Genomic DNA, 21,667 nt, shown 5'->3' on the forward strand with positions numbered 1-21,667 from the left:
TTCACGAGTCTGCTGCAGTGCTGGGGGTGGGAGCGGGTAACCTTGGCTCCTGCTCCTCCTCGGATCCGGTGTCACGGGCAGGTGCTGCTGTCCCTGTCCCCGCTGGGAAGCGGGTGACATGCACAGAGAGGGCTCTCCTCGCTCACCAAACCAGCACAGCTCCTGTCCTGGTCACTGCAATGGACCAGGCAGGGCATGGAGCATCCCAGATGTCTCCTGGAATGTTGTTCCTGGACACAAAGCAGTTTGGGGTTTTTATTGTGAGGGATTGAGTGACTCTTGGTGCTGAAGTTAAGCCAAATCTCTTCATGTTTCCCACAGAACTCGAGTGTGATCTTATCACAGGAGCTGCAGTCGGGCCTGTGCATTGGCAGAGCTCCTTTGCTATTGTTGAGAAAGTCCTGGTCTGAGGAAATTGAGAGTAATAATGATCCCCCCTGAAGCGTATTGTGACTCTTTGTTCTGTGTTTGCCCTGGTGGCTGCACCTCTAAAGCAGAGAGGGCACCCCAGGAAATGCCACCACCTCAGCCCACCCAGGACAGCGCTACAAGAGAGGGGAGAGAGCTTTGCCAGCCAAAGATCTATTGGAAAGAAACCTTCAGCTCACGAATTTCCCAGATTTCCCACAACAATTTTGGGAGGCTTTTGTGTCCCATTGTTATAACACAAATTTCTGAGGCACTGTTCACGAGGAGCTGGGCAGGGATGTGATGTCCTGCCCAGCCCCAGCCCCATCCATCCCTGTGGGATTCTCCCACCTGTTCCCAGGTGCTCCTGCTGGGGCCGGGCTGGGCTCCTGGCACTCAGTGGCTGCACACAAAAGCATGGGAAAAAACCTGCTGTGATTTACCCACACGGGCTTCAATAAACATTAGATCTGATGGCATTCATCGTTTTTTCATAGCATGCTCGATTACTGCTTCAGTTATTGCTCAAATGACATCATTCCTGGCAAAGGAATTGATTGATTTTTTAATGAATATTCATATGGCATTTCAGCCAGGAGTAGGCATTAATATTCTAAGAAAGAAGAATGAAACGTACATCCTAATTTAATGAATGATTGTAAATATGTATCTGATGGATAATGTGCCGATGAGCATTTCAAAAGGCATCCATAGTCACCTCGGGGGCTTTCTTTGGGAGCAAAGGGGCAGCCAGGGCGCAGGCAAGGCCGAGGGGTGAGGCATGGACGGGGCCACCTGGTCAGATGTCACCACAGCTCTCCTGCCACTCACGCTGGGATTCTGCAACGCTCTGAGATAAATCATATATTGATAACACTGTCTGATCCCAGGCCACGCTGGGGCTGTGGTGTGTAAAACAGTGATGAGAGCAAGTGTGGAGCTGGGCACAGAGGCAGGGGGACAGCAGAGAGCCCCCATTTCCCTTCTGTCCCACCCCCGAGGTGCTGGAGGCAGGTAAAGCATCGGCTCCATCCCCCTGGAGCTCTGTCATGTTCAATTCCATTCACCAGGCTCCGGCTGCGAGGCTCACAGTCCCCGAATGTACATTGATATTTGTCAGACATCCTTAAGATGTCTCCCCGTTCTGAGCGCTGATCCTTTGTGAAGGCAACAGTTGTAGCGCTTAAACAGCGGCAGCAGCCTCGGTTCTCCCCTCTGTGCCATCCCGGCTTGGGAAACGCTAAAACCCCGGGCTCAGAGTGCCGGTGCTCAGCAGAGCATCTTAAACAGGCGTTTGTTTCATTGAAATGCGCCTCGGGTCCCGGGGGGGAGCGCACACACACCTGAAGCATCCTCCGGACGGACGCAGGGATAAATCAGGGCATGGCTGGTAAAGGTGACAGCCAGGAAAGGCTATTTATACTGCATTGTGAAAGGGAGAGAGCGGGGCCCTTCTGCTGACAAAGCACAAACAGCCCCGGCCCGCGTGGAACGAGAAAAGCAATCCCAGAAATTCCCTGCCCCGAGACCCAGGAGCAGGGACCTCAACAGGAACAGGGACCTCAATGGGATCAGAGCTGCTCCTGCTTCCCTTTCCCCTTTTCCCAATAAACGCAGCCTGCCCCGAGACCCAGGAACAGGGACCTCAAGGGGATCAGGGACCTCAATGGGAACAGAGCTGCTTCTGCTCCCCTTTTCCCAATAAACCCAATAGGAACAGAGCTGCTTCTGCTCCCCTTTTCCCAACAATCCCACCCTGCCCTGAGACCCAGGAACAGGGACCTCAACAGGAACAGGGACCTCAATGGGATCAGAGCTGCTCCTGCTTCCCTTTCCCCTTTTCCCAATAAACGCAGCCTGCCCCGAGACCCAGGAACAGGGACCTCAAGGGGATCAGGGACCTCAATGGGAACAGAGCTGCTTCTGCTCCCCTTTTCCCAACAAACCCAATAGGAACAGAGCTGCTTCTGCTCCCCTTTTCCCAACAAACCCACCCGCTGTTCCTGCTGGAGCTGGCAGGGAAGGGGATACCCTCCGGAGGGATCTGTGGCTGCAGCAGGGCCGGCTGTGCCCGGGATGAGCCCCGGGATGAGCCCCGGGAGCGGCCCCGGCTCCGTTCGCTCATCCCCGCGCGTGGGACCGAGTTTGCCGATAAAAATACAGCCCGAGTTATGCTTGGTATGGAACAAGCAGGCAGTAGCTGCCGGAGACTTCACAACATCCCGCTCCTGGCTCGCCTCCAGAGCGCCAAAACAAAACAAAAATTCAGTTGGCATCTCTGCGGATTGAAGCGAGTTTTTCTTTCTGCAGCAATTGCTGAACAAACGTTTCGGTGCCGGTGCCGCCGCCCCCGCCCCTGCGCTCCCCCGAATCATGCGCTGCAAGGAGGGCAACGATGCTCAAGGTCATGGGCGTGCTGTGAGCAGAGTGACAGAATCCCAGCAGCACCGAGGCTGGGAAAGCCCTCCCAGACCGCAGAGACAACCTGGGAGTGCTCCTCACCTTGTCACCCAGCCCAGAGCGCTGAGTGTCACATCCAGCCCTTCCTTGGACTCATCCAGCCATTCCTTGGACACCTCCAGCCCTTCCTTGGACTCATCCAGCCCTTCCCTGGACACCTCCAGCCCTTCCCTGGACACATCCAGCCCTTCCCTGGACACATCCAGCCCTTCCTTGGACACATTCAGCCCTGCCTTGGACACATCCAGCCCTTCCCTGGACACATCCAGCCCTTCCTTGGACACATTCAGCCCTGCCTTGGACACATCCAGCCCTTCCCTGGACACCTCCAGGGGTGGGGACACCACCACCTCCCTGAGCAGCCTCTTCCAACCCTTTCTGTGCAGAAATTCCTCCTGAACAAAGCTGCTCATTGCTCATCTCTGTCCTTGGTGGCACTCTGTCACCAGTGCTGCACTCTGTCACCAGTGTGGAGCTCAAGCCGTGCTGGGGGCCCAGCAGGGCCTGCAGGACTGGGGTGGTTTCTCCAAACCACTCTCTTATCATGCTGGGGGCTGTTGGATCCCCAGGGAGGCGCAGCTTGCACGCCTGGGCTGAATTCAACCCCTGACATTGGAAAAGCAAATTCACCTTCTCCCCATCCCAGGCTGCTCCCTTGCACCAGCCAGGAAGGGGCACAACCCAGGAATTTCAGCAGAGGAGGTGAAAAATCCCACAGAAGGGGCCTGAAATGAGGGAATTCAGGGTCTGCCCTCGTATTTCTTGTGTGACACAGGACACAAACATTGTGCATCTTCTGTAGGTTTGAGTGTTGCAACTTGACCTTCCAGGCTTTGCTTTCAACTGGCTTATTTATTTCCCCAAGAAAAGGCAGGTCTGTTTGAGAGGAAACAAGGTGAAACCCTGACCTTGCTGAAAGCACCGAGAGTTTGCCATTGATTGCAGCAGAATTAGACATTTACACAGAGTTATAACCAGAGGTTCAGATCTTGGTTCTTGCTGCTTTGGTGCTTTGAAGGAAGAGACCAAAACTCCTCCAGCCCTTCCCTGCGTGCCCACCATTCATTCCCCCTCCTGCCAGCCCCTTCCTGCCCTCTCTGCAGGGCAGCTACAGTCCTTGAAGCATGAAATTTTCCTGTCCTTATGGCAGCACATGGCTATCATGTCGTTGCTGATCAGAAAAACCCTCCTGTGCTTTCCCTGCACCCAGCCCTTTCCTCTGAGGGCGTTCACAATGTGTGAGCACGGGCACAACTCGAACAATCCATCTCTGTGGAAACCACCCCTGCTCCTGCACAGAGCCCTCCCTGCCCTCCCCTGGCTCTGAGTGCAGAAATGCACCAATTTGGGGGGATTTTCACCCAACAGGGGCCCCCCCAAACGCTGCAACAGCGACTTTGCAACCCAGACTCCCCGTGCACCCAGAGGAGCTCTTTGTACAGTGTCTTAATCAGTACATAAAATGCTTTCAGTGAAATGCTGCCTTCTTCTGTCTATTTGTCACAACTGATGCTCTGGTGAGCAGTAAATAGGAAATTTGTTGGCAAATCAGCACTGCCAGCTCGGTTTGCAAGGCGAGGCTGGAACTCTGAGCAGGTCCCTGTCGTGCCTCATGCTGGACCCTCAGTCCTTGAGGCTCATGAAGTCCTGAAGGCACATAAATCTCTGCTCAACAACCCAGCAAAACCCAGACACAGCGTGGTTATGTAATTCCCAGCACTTCTGATGTTATTAAAAGGGCTGATTAAAGCAATGCATGCGCAAGAATTCCCCATCAGTTTTTGCTGGGAAAGCTCCACACTGAAAACTCGGGGCCTGCGCTGCTCCCTGCCTCCCTCCCCTCATCCCCATCCCCGTTGCACAACGCCGGTTTCATGTTTGCCACCAGACAGTTTGCAGTCAGCCTCACATGGAAAAGAAGGAAGTAACAGTGCCTACATTGCACAGAACTGCAAGCAAACGCCTTTCCAAGAAACTATTAAGCAGTGCTCATTTGAAGTTTAAACGAGGAGGGGAAAAAAAAAAAAAAGAAAGAAAAAAAAAAAGAAGACAAACTTGGAAGGATTTTTCTTGGCTCGGAGCTTTTTATGAAATTCAGATTTGAAGCGAGACGTGGCCAGGCAGCAGCAGTGGGGCAGCAGAGGCAGAGCGCAGGCAGGGATGCTCTGACAGAGCTGAGCTCTCCCAGTGCCAATCCCTGCACTTGTCCCCTGGCAGAGGGCACAGCCTGGCACCCACAGCTCCCCTCTGCCCATCCTGCCTGCCCCAGTGCCCATCTCCCCGTTTCCATCCCCCTGTTCCATCCCCCTGCTCCATCCCCTGCTCCATCTTCCCCTCTCCATCTCCCTGCTCCATCTTCCCCTCTCCATCTCCCTGCTCCATCCCCCTGCTCCATCTCCCTGTTCCATCTCCCCCTCTCCATCCCCATTTCCATCTCCCTGCTCCATCCCCCTGCTCCATCCCCCTGCTCCATCTCCCTGTTCCATCTCCCCCTCTCCATCCCCTGCTCCATCTCCTGCTCCATCTCCCCCTGCTCCATCTCCCCTTACTCCAACTCCCTGTGCTCCATCTCCTGCTCCATCCCCATTTCCATCTCCCTGCTCCATCCCCTGCTCCATCTCCCTGTTCCATCTCCCCCCTCCATCTCCATTTCCATCTCCCATTTCCATCTCCCTGCTCCATCTCCCTGTTCCATCTCCCCCCTCCATCCCCTGCTCCATCTCCTCTGCTCCATCTCCCTGCTCCGTCTCCCTGCTCCATCTCCCTGCTCCATCCCCATTTCCATCTCCTCTGCTCCATCTCCCTGCTCCATCCCCATTTCCATCTCCCCTGCTCCATCTTCCTCTCTCCATATCCCCCTCTCTATCTCCCTGCTCCATCTCCCCGCTCCATCTCCCCGCTCCATCCCCTGCTCCATCTCCCCCTCTCCGTCCCGCAGCGCTCCCGGGGTTGGTTTTGGCCGCCGGTGCCGGTGCCCGGGGATGCTGGCAGGGCACCCGGCGGGGCTGGGCGCTCTCAATCGGCTCCTTTGTGCCGCACACAGCCGCGATTGTTCCTCGGGAGCTTTGCATGGACGAGCCGCTGTCCCCCCGGCGGCTTCAGACACCCTTGATGTCGGAATAAAAATTAAAGCAACAGCGTTGGGATTTTCAAATACACATCCCTGGGATTCATTCTTTAGAACATTTCTCATTTTTCGAGGCAGGGAGATAAGATTCCTCCAGAAAAAAAAAAAAAATCTCTTTGCCCATCTAAATTCTCCCCATTACTGAGCAAATGGTTTGCAACAACAAATTTATTCCGCAGCGTCTCCTGTGCTCTTTTTTGTTTGCAAAAGGCACAAACAGATTGTGATTTTCTCTAACAGATTCACCATCTGGGAAATTTTTCATGCAACTCTTTTCCTCACTGGGAGCAAGTTACTCAGAGGGGAATTCCCAGCAGAGAGCAGGCTCTGAAGGGATGGGTCGTTCATTTAATTAGCATGCATAATCTGGATGTCCTTACTCAGGCAAAACTCTCACCAGGGCCAATGGGAGATTTATTTCTTTTTTTCAAGAACCAGCTAAGGCCTTTGGTATTTGTCTCTTGGTGCTGCATCCAGTGTTTTCCTTGCAGGGAGAAGCTGGCTTTTGGCTGCATTCGGGGCTGTGATTTACTACAGCCTTGTGCCTCCAAGGTCAGGCCGTGTCACAAGGCTGAGCCTGGCAGCAGCAGCTCCCTCTCACACACTTCCCCAGCCCAGGGAACATCCCACGTTTTGGGGTGGAGGTCAGTGGGGGAAGAGGCTCTGCAGAGCCCCACAGAGAAGTGCCCAGTTCCTTGTGCAAGGCATGGGGTGGTTTTTGTTTGTTTTTTCCTCTGCAGATGAATTTATCCCTTGGGAAGACGCAGGAAGGGCAGGGATGCTCCTTTCATCTGCTCCTGTGGGACACCAGCCCTGATGGCAGCTCAGAGCAGACCCCATTGCCCAGCCCTGCTCCCACCTCAGCCCAGCTCTGAGAGCTGCACAAGCAGATCTTACACTGAGCAATTTTCACTGGCTCATTACTGGACCAAACTTCGCTTTGAACTGACGGTTTCTGGGCACGACGAGTGCTTTGAAGCAGGGAGACAAAATTAGTGCAGAGAGTTGGCAGGTGAAGAAATGACAGGGTGTTTTTTTTTTCTTTCCCCCAGCAGCAGAGCTGTCCAGGAGCTATGGAAACCTTGTTTGGCTAAATAAAAACGCAGAAAGATAACAAGGTTTCATATTTTCCAGCAACGTGTTTGCTGGAACAGCGCTCTATCTGTGTGTGCTGGAGGCTCCAGAACAGGCAAAGCTGTTCCTGAAGGGAAATGTGCTGTGCTGTTCTCCACAACTGGAAGTAAACACTGTCTCCTACCTCCCCAGGAGGGAGGCAAATCAAGCCAATGATGCAGGAGAACCCTGGGAGGAATTGCAGTGAGCCTGCAGGCAGGTAAGGAGCTGGCTTCCTCTCCAGTCTGTTTTTGGGACTTGCAGCTATAATCTGGGACAAAACTTGGCCCCAAAGCTCCCTCTAGGAACTGGGCAAACAAGTTCTTCCCCTTGGGGAAGGCAAAGGCTCGATATTCTCATATTACTGAAAGTGAAAATACATCCATCCAAATCCTGTTCTCTCTCAGAAACCTCCTTCCCCTTCAAGTTCTCCCCTGTGACTCTTGGGGTAACAGAATGGAGCATTTCCTACCCACATGGGGATGGTGGGCTGCTCCAGCCACACGAATGTGTCTCCAGCTTGGTCTGTGATGGTCCTGTCCACACCATTGTGGTTCTCCAAAACCCTGTGGTGCTCCATGGACTCCAGCTTTGCCAGGACTTTGGGGCAAACTCCTATCCAGCATCTTCATGTTGTTGAGCATCACTGTAGTATTTTCCACACAAGGATAATGGGAATTACAGTACCCACCACAGCAGGAATATCCCTCTAATCCCATAGGAGGCATCACAACTGTGTCCTGAAACCACAGCTCTGCTCAGCAAGCTCAGCTCCAGCAGGGAAAGGAGGAAAGGCAGCACCTCCCAGGAATGAACTGCTGTGCCCTCAGTGGGAAGTGACAGCTCCTCCCATCCCCTCCACCCTGCATTGCTCTGTTTTGGAGAATCACAAAATCATTCATTTTGGAAAAGACCTCCAAGATCAAGTTCAGCCTTGAGCCTGAGCTGTGCTCCCCCCTGCCATCCCACCACCAGGACATCCCCACAACCACCACGAGAAGAGGAAAAGGAAATCCTTCCTTTTTCTTCCCAACCCATCCACCAACATGTTAACAACCCAAGTTTAATGTAGGTGGCATGTTTCATACAGAATCTTACAGGCACCCAAAACACCAGCTGGTGCCATGTTCTGGGGAGTTAACGAGGTGAAACTCCAACACTTCAGGCTCCTTCCAACGTTCCCAGGCTGAACATCGGGCCCAAGGCGGCTTCGCCACCGCACGGCTCCTCAGGGATCCCCCAAATTCCTGCCAAACCCTGGAGCCAGCAGGACTCACCCTCCAAAGGGTCTGGGATGGCTCTGCAATGCTCACACTCTCCCAAATCAGTATTTCTGATATTTTTCCTGTTTTTAACCCACCATGTGGAATGGCAATGTTTAAAGACCAGACATGGAAAGAAAGGAACAATCCAGACAAACCATCTGCTCTCGCTGTTCAAGATGGGATCTGCATGAAGGAACGATGAAAATTGCAGTAATTTTGGAGTTAAAGCCATTTATATCTTTAATAGACTTAATATATTTTAAAGCCTGATCCATTCCTCCCAGCACTGAATTTGGAAAGAGTGAAATACCCAAAAGAACATGAAATTCCCCAACGAGGCACAGTTTGCAAGAACCTGCCCAACATGAAATATTTCTGGCAAATATCATCTTGAAAAGCAGAAAGTTCAACTTCCCCTGTTTCTTCAATGTTCTGTGTGTCCCTCTATTAATAATGCCAGGTTTTTCAATGAAATTAAAGGGGAGGAAAAGCTCAACTTATTCTTTGCATAAACTTGATACAACATTTAGTCTGCCTCTTCCTCCCTCCCTCAGTTGTGGTTTGGCTCCCTTTCAGCTTCTAAGAAAGTTTTGGAATCTCAATTCTGCAAGAAAGAAATACTTTGGCAAAATAATCCTGAAAGCTTTTTAAAAAAAATTAAAACCAATGAATTTACATTCTGAACCATTCCCAAGATCTTACTTACTCTGCAACCTCCTGGGGATGTTGTGAGGTTTAATTAGCTCCAGTTGGAAAAGGCTTTGAAGAGGAAAAGTGCCAAATATTGCTCCACTCAGGTAGAGCTAAAATGTCTAAATTATTACATCATAAAACAAATAATTTGAAAATTAATTCCTCTTCCTTGCCAGCGTGATTTCACAGGGGCTTCACTTCCCCGGTGTGCTGGTAGGATCACACCACCAAGGTGTCCCAGTGCTGGTAACGACCAAAAATCAGAGATTTTGAACATCATGGTGCCTTTGAGGTCACCTCAATTATTTAATTTTGGTGTTGTCTAGCTCTGTCTGCCACAGTGGATCCTCAGGGCACTCTCAGTGCAGGTACTTGGCCACCTTTGCAGAAGATGCTGGAGAGTCCCTGAGCTGAAGCAGCTCAGCCCCAGGGCCTCTCTGGAGGAACATCTGGGCATTTGGCACAGGTTGTTTTTTGTGATTTAACAAGGACACGTCCTTCTTCCTCAGAACACGGGGCCAGGGGAAATCTGAGCAGCACACATGGGTTTATTGAAGGGAGGTGTAAAAGTGAGGCTCAACCTCCTGCTCACCAAGGACGTGATAATGACCCAGGGGTCCCAAAATGGGATTTTAATGCTCTGTGACACCGAGGTTTTGCTCAGCATCAGTCACTTACCCACATCTACACTTGGCAAGGGTCTCCAAGCCCTCAGGCGTGACCTTGTGAGGCTCCAGATCCCCCCATGGCAGCTGCTCAGCAGGGACAGCTCAAAAAAGCCTCACTCAGGCTGTCATATTTATGGAATAAAGCAGTTGGCTCGCAGTCAAATTACAAGTGATGAAAAAGGTTGTGAGACTCCTTGTACCCACCAGCTCCTTTGTTCCTTGACCAAATTAGCGCTGCAAGAGCCACCTGCTATTCATGTGTTAATCGCATGATCGCTGCTCGCCTTGCGGGCGCACACACATCAAAGCCGGCGGTGTCACCCTGTTCCTGTGGGGGTTTTCAAAGGACACCGTGAAACCACAGAAGTTCACGACCTGCCGACAGCCCAGGCCTTCATCTCCTCAAACCACCCCAGGTTTGCCCAAGCAGTTGAGTGTGTCCATCACAGAGGAGCAGGCAGGCACGGGACCACAAATCACCACAAAATCACCACAAATCACCACTTTTTTACCCAAGGAGCGCTGAAATTCAGCCACTCCCAGGTGAAACCAGGTCCCACCGCCCAAGGAGGATCCCAGCTGCTCTGCCGGGCTGTTTGCTGCGGGCTGTGCCAGGTTTTCTGCAGGAAATGTGGATTGCAGGCACCTGAGAGCGTCCCCAGCCCGCGATGCTCGGGGCTGGCAGCTGGGCTGGGCGCTGCTGGGAGCTCCCCGCACACAGAATGAGCTGCAGCTCACCCCTGCAGGACACCCAGCAGCCCAGAGCAAACCCAGGAAAGGCTCTGGGAGCTCTCTGTTGGCAGGAAAGTTCCAGACACCAGTTTGTGACAGATGCTGATGCTGCATCTTCGCTGCAGAAAGAGCCTTTGGCTCTCTTGGGGCTAATCTAAAGTTCACACCAGCGTGGCCATTATTTATTCAGCTCTGCTGTTCAGCTGCATTATCTGTAACTCTCCATAATGAGAGAGTTTTGGGGAGTGCTTCAGCTTTGGGCTCCACACAGAAATTTCTCAATTTTCTATCCACAAGCCTCCAAACCAAAAGTCTGCACCACCACAAGCTGAAATGGGAAGGATCTTTCCCTGTGTGCAACTGAAACTCACAGCTCTGACCAAAGAGGTGATAAAAAACCAGTTATGTAATTTCACTCTCACTTATTTCCCTATGATTGACCCCGAAGATTTTGTGGAGGGAGGGAAAAAGTTTCTGCACAATTTTTTCACCAGCTTGTTTTCAAACAGTTCCTTAAAGAATGCAGGGAAAAAGGCAATATTCCATCATAAGGCAAAACAAACAAACAAAAGCAGAATAAAAATAAACTTTAGGCCAGCTTCTGGGCTCCATAAATAGAGTTACTTAACTGACTGCACAGTGACATCTTAGACCAAGACCAGTAGAACTGAGCTTAAAATTCAGCTGCCTTTTGGAGCTGTGGGCAACAAACCCTCTGCAGTGACCCTCCTCTCCCTGCTGCAGAGGTAGAACAATTTGTGTCACTTCAGAGAACAATTCTTGCCAGCTCAGGCTGCACTCAGCTTCCCATCTCTCCTAGGTAAGACAGTCTCACCTCATTGTGCTCCCTGAGACAGAAGAATCTCTGTGAGAAAGCTGGAACGAATCAATTCAGGGGAAAGTAGAAGCAAATGCCAGGATTTGAACACTGAGGATCATTGCAATGGGTCCCCCTTAATCACTGCAAAATGAGAACATATCTGCCGTGACTGGGAATTTCAGGAGCACATGATAGCAAGCCCTGCTCCCATCCCTCCTGCGGATTTGTGCTGTTAGGGAAAGACTCAATTACTCAGCACTAAATGCCTGAAAAGGACAAAGCCACTCAAAGCTACATAATCACCTTAAAGTGGATGAAACAGGAGAATGGGGCAAATGTATGTCTTGCATATATCTAAAAATAAGAGAGGAAAAAATCCCAAAGCCCTACAGTCTGCTGAATTTTGGGCCCAGATTCTTATTGGGAATATGCAAAATAAAAACCTACAAGGACACTTATTACATGCCTGAGACATTAAGGAACATTTTTAGGAAAATGGTGAAGATGGATTAAGAGTGTGGAGAGCAAATTATCTGGCTTCTGTCCTCCAGATAAATCCTGCCTTTTTCATGGCCACAGGAATAGGAGTGAAATAGGTTCTTACAGATTAAAAGAAACTTGCACTGTGCAAAGAATAAAACACCCAGCCAAGTGTTGCACTTTGATAATCAAAATGGCACCTCAACCACCAAAAGAGATACAAACTCCAGAGACAAGCACGTCAATTTATCCACAAAAATTACCACTGAGAAATAAATTAATTTATATTAGAAAAAAAAAAAAAAAAAAAGAAAGAAGAGGATGTTGACACATTTCAGGGCTGGAAGAAAAGTCACCTCCTGATCCCACATGCGCTTGGTTTTATTTACATATCCACAAAGACCATGAAACACCAGCCCAGCCCTCCCACCAGCAGCATGGTCACATGGATCCCGTAGATGAGCAGTTCATTCATGAGGCTGAAGTCCACCCTCCTCCTCCCCAGCAGCAGCAGGATGATGGAGAGTTTGTACTGGAAGCGCAGGAAGATGCGGATGCCGAGGTACTGAAGGCAAAACAAGATCGACAGAGCCACCCAGAGGATGGAGGTGAAGAGGCTGCAGCTGAAGTACAGCAGGAAGCGGATGAAGCCGTACATCCATCGCGACTTGAGATAGATGTCGAAGTTGTTGTACTTGGTGCGCACCAGGTGCGCGCTGCGCACGGGGCCGCAGGCGGAGTGCAGGCAGGTGGTGTGCGGGCCGTGGAACGAGCGCACCCGCCGCGGAATGGGGATCACCGGCATCGGGCCCCGCCCCGCGCTGCCCGCCCCAGGCCGCCCCCGGGGCTCATATCAGGCGGCAGCGGGACAGCCGGGCACGGCTAACCCCGGGCTGGACGGCCGCCGAGGGACGCACCTGCGGGGAGACACAGCCGGCAGCTTGGGTCGGTGCTGAGAAACAACACAGGCAAGAGACATTCTGTCTAAATAACACAGACAATACAAAGTTTCAGTTGTCCTGAAACTGCTCAACAGCTTCAGGAAATAAGTGAAATTATCCCGGCCAATTTCAGTATCAGCGCTCCCTTACAACTGAGAGAAAAAACAATAGAAAGTTTCAGTTGTCCTGAAGCTGCTGAATAGAGCAGCTTATCCCAGCTGGAATAGAGCAACTTATCCCAGCTGATTTCAGTATTAGTACACCCTTTCCAAACCTCAGCTTCTTCCCTTAAAACACCTTTGTTTCAAAGAAGAAACAATAGAAAGTTTCAGCTGTCCTGAAGCGGCTGAATAGAGCAGCTTATCCCAGCTGGAATAGAGCAACTTATCCCGGCCGATTTCAGTATTAGCACTCCCTTACAACTGCTTTCCAAATCTCAGCTTCTTCCCCTAAAACATCTTTGTTTTGAAGAAGAACAAATAGAAAGGTTCAGTTCTCCTGAAACTGCTGAATAGAGCAGCTTATCCCAGCTGGAACAGAGCAACTTATCCTGGCCGATTTCAGCATCAGCACACCCTTTCCAAACCTCAGTTTCTTCCCTTAAAACATCTTTGCTTCGAAGAAGAAACAATGAAGTTTCAGTTCTCCTGAAGCTGCTCAGCAGAGCAACTTATCCCAGCCAATTTCAGTATCAGCACACCCTTACAACTGCTTTCCAAACCTCAGCTTCTTCCCTTAAAACATCTTTGTTTTGAACAAGAATCTCAGGGAGAAAGCTGGAATGAACCAATTCAGGGGAAAGTAGAAGCAAATCCCAGGATCTGAACACTGAGGATCACTGCAGTGGGTCCCCCTTAATCACTGCAAAATAAGAACTTATTTGCCTTCTCTTTGCTTCTTATTCCCCACACAAATACACTCAATTTCTGTGCCACATTCCAAATAAATTCCCCAGCCAGCACCACCTGTAGCCTGTTAGAAACTTTATCTCATGCTCACAATTACCAGGCCTCTCCTCAAGCATGAATTTTTAAGCCCATAAAGATTCTAAAAAGAATCCAGCACTCAGCAATATATGGATTCCAGCTTGTGATCCATGCTGGGAACAACTGGGGAGCTGCTATTCAATGCTAGTGTTAAAGCAGCAAAGAGGTTTGGTCTGAAATTATCCTGGATAATTCACAGATCTTTCCTAATCTAACAGCCACCCTCAAGAGCCCACCCACCTGAGCAATAACATTCATGTGAGAACAGTAATATTAATGTATGTGTTTGCATGGGGTCACATTTTTCCTTTAAAAAGAAAACCGAAAAGAATTCTCTGAGTACTTTCGCAAGTGGATTCCAGATCTGTGCTCATTTCCAAACTTGGCAAAGCTTCACCAAATAAACAAACTGAAAATAATGGAAGGTCTGGGCAGAACAATGAGGCAATCATGTTTTTCACACTCCACAGGATGTACCTCCCCTGGCTCAGGCCAGCCCTGTGCTCTCACTGTGACTGCAAGGCAGGGCCAGGCAGCCTTTCAAAGGCATCCACCAGTTTATTCCTCCCCTTGGGGACCTGCAGAGATAAGTGAAATTATCTTGATCTTCTGCAGTGTTTAGGATTTATAATGCTAACATCCTTCCCCACAGCCATTGTTGTTGTGTGAGTGATGAGCAGGAGCCTCTGAGCTGCTCTCTGCCTCACCCCAGGCTTCGGATGGGCCAGATTCCGGGAATTATGAAATGACAATGCACTCATCAGATAGTGCTGGAAAACAACAGGGACTGCCCCACACTCCTTGCACACCCAAGTGCTCAGATCCAGGCAGATCTTTCCTTTGTTGAACCCAAGATCTGACTGTTCTTCAAATTAAAACTAATTCAAGCATTACTTCAAGAATTCTTTAGTTTTGTCACTAACAGAACTAACTACAGAGCAAATTATAAAGCTGCAGGAAATTGTAGTTTTGATACCAAAATCCTTCTCTGATTCAATGTGTATCAGTGGGAAGTCTCTGCCTGCTTCCTGCCTCAAATTCCATGGAAATGGAAATTCCAGCTCTGATCTCTCAGCTCGGCCCCACGTTCCAATTCCTTTTTGCCCTTACAGAAATGTGAGGCAGTTCTGGCTCTGCATGGATCAGGGACTCCCAAAAAGGAGTAAGGGCTAAATTATCATTTAAGGAATTTAGGAAACCAAGGGTTCTCCTCAATCATCATAGACACAATCATAATTCTCGGTGCCTCTTGCCCTATTTCCTGTCTGGAGCCAGGAAATGCCAATCAGAAATGTGGATTTTGCAAGGCTCTGAACCAACCCTGCCTAAACCCAACCCAGTTCTGCAGCATGTGACCCCACACACTTCCCACATGATGGTTCTGAGCTGCTCAGTTTGCTTTCTGAGATATTTTTGGAGGACTAAACCAAGACAGGTCAAAAAATCCCATTTTTGGCATTCCATTCCTGACGATTCAGCCTCTCCTTGAAACTTCCCTCACAAACTTTTCCAGCAAACTCTGGCACAGTTGCTGCACCCACCACGGGAACAAACAGCCTCTGGTGGGTTCATGCTCTCTGGATGAACTCAAATATCAGCACTGGAACACTGGGAGGACAAAACAAACTCTGAATTTTTACATTTTAGGGGTGCTGCCATCCAGCTCGCTGCCGCTCTGGGATGCCACTGAATCCTTGGAGCAAAAGAGTGAAGTTTTCCTGTGACACCTTCTAGGAAATGCAACAGAAACTGCTGAGGTGCTTCATAAACTCACAACTCTCTGCACAGCAGCTGATCTAAAAGACAAAACAACACAGTCATTTTCAATTTGTGCATTAACATGCTCACAATTCAGGCTTCTCCTCCAGCATGAGTTCTCAAGCTCATGAAGACTCTAAAGGGAACCCAGAACTCCGCAAAATATGGATTCCAGCTTGGGAACAATCAGGGAGCTGCTCCTCAATGCCAGGACAGGAAATCTTGTGCTGCTCACCTTCCCCTGCCACAGGGGCACGTGGAACACCATGCAGGGAGCACAGACTTTCCAAACCGAATATGGAACAGCAGATCCTGCCCTGGCAGGGTGGGCAGGCCCTGGCACAGGTGCCCAGAGCAGCTGAGGGTGCCCCTGGATCCCTGGCAGCGCCCAAGGCTGGGCTGGACAGGGCTGGGAGCAGCCTGGGACAGTGGAAGTGTCCCTGCCATGGCAGGGGTGGGATGGGGTCAGTTTTTAACTCTCTTCCAACCCCAAACTCTCAGTGATTCTGTGATTCCCCATGGCAGGGGTGGGATGGGGTGAATTTTTAAGTCCTTTCCAACCCAAAACATGCAGTGATTCTGTAATTCCGTGATCCCCCACGGCAGGGGTGGGATGGAGTCAGTTTTTAACTCCCTTCCAACCCAAACTCTCAGTGACTCTGTGATCATCCCCCAGCCCGGATTTATGCCCACACAAAGCCCTGGACACCCCCTCCATCATTTCGGGGCCGCCTGGGTCATTCCGGGGCACCGTCCCCAGCTCCGAGGGCTCCACCGGAGGCAGCCCCGGCACCATGCACCGGAGGCGCCCCCAGGCCGTTACAACGCCCAGAACTCTCCGTTCCCCGGAGTTTCCCGTCCCTCTCCGTTACAGGGGCCGGGCGGGGAGCAGCGGGCGGGATCTCCGCGCACACCGGGCAGGACCCGCCGGGCTCGGGGCACTCCCGGTGCACACCGGCAGCTGCGACCGGCCCGCGGCTGCCGGGACGCTCCGGTGGGCCCCGAGCGCTCCGGGAGGGGCAGCACGGGCTTGGGGACAATGACAAATAAAGGTGAGAGCCGAGGGACGAGCGCCGGGAGGGGCGGAAACACCGACTCCGCCGAGCCCGCACCGAGCCCGACCGGCCCGCGGCGGGAGCTGCGCAGGGAGCCCGGCCTGGCCTTCCCCGGCAGCAGCGCACGGCCGCCATTCCCCCCGGGAAACGGGGACCCTGGGGCCCGGCGGGCACTGAGCGAGCGCTGCCGCACCGCCGGGCCCCGGGGCGGAGCTGCCGCCGCCGCAGGGCGAGGCCCGGGCCCCGCCGCCCGCCGGGCCGTGCCCCGCACTCACCGTGGTGCCCATGGCCGCGCCGGGCCCGGGCGAAGCGAGGCCCGGGCCGCCGGGCGCCCGCTCTGCGCATGTGCGAGGGCGGCTCCGGTTCCTCCGGTTCCGGCGGCGGCGGCGGGCGGGGAGCGGCGGCGCGCGGTGATGGCGTCATCGCGCCGCGCCGCCAGGCCGGAAGTGGCGGGGACGCGTTGCCCTGGCAACGGGGGTGGCCGGGCCTGGTCACACCGGAGGGGTCACACCAGGATTACACCGGGGGTCACACCGGGATTACACCGGGGATTACACAGAGGAGGTCACACCGGAGTTCACACAGGGGGTCACACCGAGGGTCACACCAGGAGTCATACCGGGGGTCACTCTAGGGGTCACACCGCGGATTACACCGGTGGTCACACGGGGGCTGAGGTGCCATGTCCAGCGTAACCAGAGCAGCAGCCCAGAGCTGTCCAGAGAGTCCCCAAAAGACCCAAAGAGTTCCTTAAAACAGGTGGAGAAAAATTCAAAGAAATGGAAAGAAAACAACTTCCTCCCTGCTGTTTCCCCTTAGATTGAATTACGGAATCTTCTCCATAAACTTTGGCATTGGCTCCCTGCCCCGCTTTCTGTCTGGGCAGTGCCACGGTGCACAAACATTAAATAATAATAACCCAACCATCTGTCACTTCTCAGAGCTGCTGCTCTGCACAGGCCAAACCCTCCCGGTGTCCCTGAGCTCCTGCTGGGCCCTTCCCCTGCCCTGCAGGGCAGTTTGATCCTGAAATGCCAGAGGGAATTCTGGATAAAGGAATTCTGGGGAGTTCTCCCTGGAAATTGGCATCTCCACGTCCCCCAGGCCCCTCCTGTGGCAGGAGAAGGGGATGTGAGGAGCTGATAAATTTCCCCCATAGCTTGGAACTGGGAGCAGCTGTTTGGTGACTTGGAGAAGCAGCAGAGCCACCCACGTTCCATTTATTCCCTCTGCCATTCCTTGGGACTGGAGCCATGACCCAGGGATGGGAATTTCTGCCCAAGCAGCAAAATTATGAGGGTATTTTGCTTGGGGAATCACGAGGGTGCTGCTGAATGGAAGTGTGGCACTGGGGGCTCCTGGTGTCCTGCAGGAATCCCTTGGGTGGGAAAGGTCTTTCCTACCCTGCAGAAAACCCCAGGGAGTTCCACTGAGTGACCCCACAACCCAAACACGTGTGAGCACCATTGCCAAGGCTGACACTTCTCGTTTTTATGTCAGGATGACCTTCAGCTCATGGCCAGGCTGGCCTGGTCTCATGGAAGGTGTGGAAGGGGGTGGAATGAGAGGAGGTTTTCAGTCCCTTCCAACCCAAACCATTCCCTGATTCTGTGCCAACAATCAGCACAGCCTCATTCAATTCCCAATTTTTGACCTCTGTGCTGCTGAAATGCTCCATAAACAAGGGAATGCCCCGGGGTCAGCAGGAATGGCAGCTTTGACATTGAGGGAGATCAGATCCTGAGGGAGGGCTGGGAGCTGAGCCCGCAGGGACCCCGCCCACAGCCCTCAGGGCTGTATTTCTTCCCCGTGCTAATTTTCCTAAAGACACAACTCATATTCCTGTTGATTGAACAGTTTTGTGCTGACAGCGTTGGAGATTTGTGGTGGAACTCATCACCAGCCCCGAGAGCGGCCCATCCGTCCCCGTCAGCGCCACCAGCCAGGCCTCGGGTGTTTTATGGCCCCCTCTGAAGACAAACATCCACATTTGTATGTCACTTGTTGCAATATAAATGCTAACTTGTACTCCTTTCAAAACTTTTAATGAATTGTGCACATTTCACAAGATTTATAGCGAGAAGCGGACGGCTCAAAATATTGCTTTGAACATATTTGTCACTTTGGCAACAGAACAAAAAAATCTGGAAGATACTGCCTTTAGAAATAAATCATAAATATGTGTGTCTTAAAAGAGTTTATTTTGGTCATTAATAGTTGATGCTCCCTCCCCCACCCGGTGCAGGATTTAAAGTTAAATTATGCAAAATCAAAAACAAACCTTATAATACTTAATCAAACATGCATAAAACTGTCAGGGCCAAATAAATTCTCTCAATTAACTTGCTTCAGATTGTGATTGCATTTACTAATTTAATCAACACTAGAATAATTTGGAGACTGGGTAATGATGAATTGCTGTGGTGCTGCACGTGAAGGGCTGCTGAGGTGGTGTGCTGAGGCAGGAATGCAAGAAATGCCTTTGAGGCCGAGGGCAAAAAACTGCAGCTGAGTTGTCACATTCATTTTATAATGAAAACATCTTTTTCTGCCCATTTGGAGGGGGATTTTTGCCAGCAAACGCCTGTCATGGACAGCCCTTGTGTGGATGGATGGCTCCACTGTTAGGCCATGGAGTCAATCTCATTTCAGCCTGAGATGAGTGAAGGAGTCAAACCTGCAGAGCTGTGCCCTCCCTATTTTTGAGTCATTTTGTGAGTGTGATCTTTCCCTGGGGGCACTGACCTCCAGCCCTGCTGCCTTCTGCCTGCTCAGGTTGTTTAGGCTGGAGCTGGAGTAACAGCCCTGCAATATTGAGATGTCCTTTAGCTCAGTCCTTTTGCACTTTGAATGGATCTGCACTGGCAATAAAATGGGCCTGACCCCTGCCTAGGAAAGCTTTCAATACCATTACTTGTGGAGAGCTAAACATTACACTTCTGCAGGCGTAAGCAAGCTTTTATGGAGAGGTTCTCATTACAGGTTCATGTGAAGGAGGATTTAAGATGTATTCAACCCTATAAAATACCTGAACCTTGGGAAAATCACACCCATATTTGCTCTTTAACCTTTCCACACCTCTTTTACAAAAAATAACAATGTCCACCTAGCTGCTGGGGGAATGAACTCATTGCAAGACTCTCCTTCTCTCTCATTCTCCCTATCTCTGAAAAATATACTTTCCACATTCTAACTGACCATTTTGGCCACCTTTTATTTGAAATGGAGATTGTGCTTTATAAATATCTGGCACTCAGCACCATTTGGTCCCCAGCAGAAATGAGTAAATAAAAGTCCATGTGCTGAAGAGAATATCCAGAAAAATAGTTAACAAGTTTCCTTGGGTGACCCAGAAACAATTACTTCCCCAGCAATTCCATGGCCATGTAGACATCCATAATTCTTCAGGGTTTAAAGATAATAAAGTGTTAACATGGTGTTTTTTAAGCATTCACTGCTGCCTTCCAGTCATATCCAAAAGCACCATTCCAAACCAGCAGCATCTTAAACTCCCTTGGGTTTTGCTGAGCAAGAAATAAAACAAATGAAGGAATTAACTTTTTCCTTTTCCTTAAAGGAGATTTAGGGTTGAGTCTGGCCCTTAAATTTTAAATGTAACCAATCCTCCTTGCAAATCTAAACTGCAAAACTTGTGAAATATTTTTTCCTTGTTACTTCTTTCCAGATCTCATCTAGTGGCTGGAAATATCAACTTGATCTCATCTAGCGGCTTGAAATGTCAGTTTGAGGAGATTTGCATGTGGTAAATAATAATGCAGCCTATTAGACTAAGCAAATAAAAAGACATGTAGCAGAAAGTGGAGCTAATTCCCAGCTCTGCAGCCCTGGAGCAGCACTCTGAGCCCCTGGCTCTCCCAGCTCCCCAGGGATCAGAGTTTTGGGGTGTTATTTGGGGTTTGGCAGCTTTGCCTCCCGAGGCAGTGAGGGATGCACAGAGCAGCAAACCCTGCAGGCTGGGGAGCAGCAGTGCCAGCACAGATGGTTGGTTGTGGAGCTCAGCAAGGCCAGGCTGCCGTGTCCCTGCAGGAATCCTCCTCCTGGAAGGGTTTTATGGATATATATTTTACAGGTGACTTGCAAAATATAAAACTAAAGCAGTCTGCAGTTTCTAAAGAAATAAATGATTGGTGTGAGGCTCGCTGAGACAGTAATGTTTGATGTATTCCATCTATGTGACACTCAGGCTGCTTTTGGGCATAATAATCTGCTGCTGCTCTGAAAACAAACCAGGGGATGCTTGGGGGGCTAGAAATCTGCTCCCTCCCTGCTGCAGGGATCAGGACAGGGAGGGAAAGCCTGGTGTCAGCATGGGTGGGATCCCAGAGAACCCACAAAATGTTGATGCACATAAAAAATGTGTGTTGTCCTATGGCAGGGACACTTTACCCCAAAAGACAGAGCCTCACTGGGCTGGCTGTTCCCTCACCTCTGGAAAATGGGAAGGTGGTTATTTTAGAGATGCTGGAGTCATGGAAAGATTCCTGCTGGCCTGCAGGGGCCGGAGCAGGAGCCAGCTGCACACATATGGTGAGTGAGTAACTGTCTCTAAAACAAATGAAAATAGAATGGGATGCTTTGCCAGGGACAGAATTCCTGCCAAAGCTTGTTGCTGCATCATGTTGGCGAGTCCTGATCTGGCTGATGTCAGAAAGTGCTTATTATGCAGAAAACTCTTGAGGAGAAGTGTCATTATTGCCTCCTGTTCCTTTGTAGGCTGGGTCTAATTTAAGCAGGAGGCAGTAAAACCCAATCCATCCCTGCCTGGTGGAGCTGAGCTTTGGTGGGATGGCTGAGAAAGCCTCCCAAACCCTCTGGCTCTGCAAAGGGCTTCTCTAAGGGTGATATTTCAGGTCAGAGGAACAGCTTTTCTCTGGGAAGCTCAGTTCCCAGATTTTCCATTCATCAATACTATATCAGTCATATCAGGGGCAGATGGGTCCTGTTAAAGTCACTGCACAGATCCTTCAGGATCCTCTAATGTGGATGAGATTTGTCTGCTCTGGGGTCACTTTAGCCAGAGGAACCTCCTCTTGTGTCACCCACAGTGCAGGGTGACAGGAGAGAGCAGGGACAAACCTTGGCTTGGCAGAGGGGTTTGTGCCTGAGTTCTGAATGAATGAACTCACCTGCCCTGGGCATT

The 21,667-nt window shown here is 50.9% G+C and overlaps 1 protein-coding gene across 2 annotated transcripts; it reads right to left on the reverse strand.

The window, feature by feature from the left end:
• Positions 1 to 12,129: 12,129 nt before the first annotated feature.
• On the reverse strand, positions 12,130 to 16,905 carry TMEM250 (transmembrane protein 250). Of its 2 annotated transcripts, none has more exons than XM_058818383.1 (3): positions 16,782 to 16,905; positions 15,334 to 15,489; positions 12,130 to 12,683 (listed from the first exon to the last, which is right to left on the reverse strand). In XM_058818383.1, exon 3 carries the CDS (start codon positions 12,569 to 12,571, stop codon positions 12,152 to 12,154), a length of 420 nt encoding a protein of 139 aa, XP_058674366.1. In that variant the 5' UTR covers positions 12,572 to 12,683; positions 15,334 to 15,489; positions 16,782 to 16,905; the 3' UTR covers positions 12,130 to 12,151. The 2 variants fall into 2 exon arrangements, with proteins under 2 accessions (XP_058674366.1, XP_058674367.1); XM_058818384.1 differs by having other exon boundaries at positions 12,130 to 12,718.
• Between the last annotated feature and the right edge of the window lie 4,762 nt (positions 16,906 to 21,667).

The sequence above is a fragment of the Ammospiza caudacuta genome, chromosome 21, assembly GCF_027887145.1.
Source record: "Ammospiza caudacuta isolate bAmmCau1 chromosome 21, bAmmCau1.pri, whole genome shotgun sequence".
In the NCBI taxonomy this organism is placed as follows: Eukaryota; Metazoa; Chordata; class Aves; order Passeriformes; family Passerellidae; genus Ammospiza; species Ammospiza caudacuta.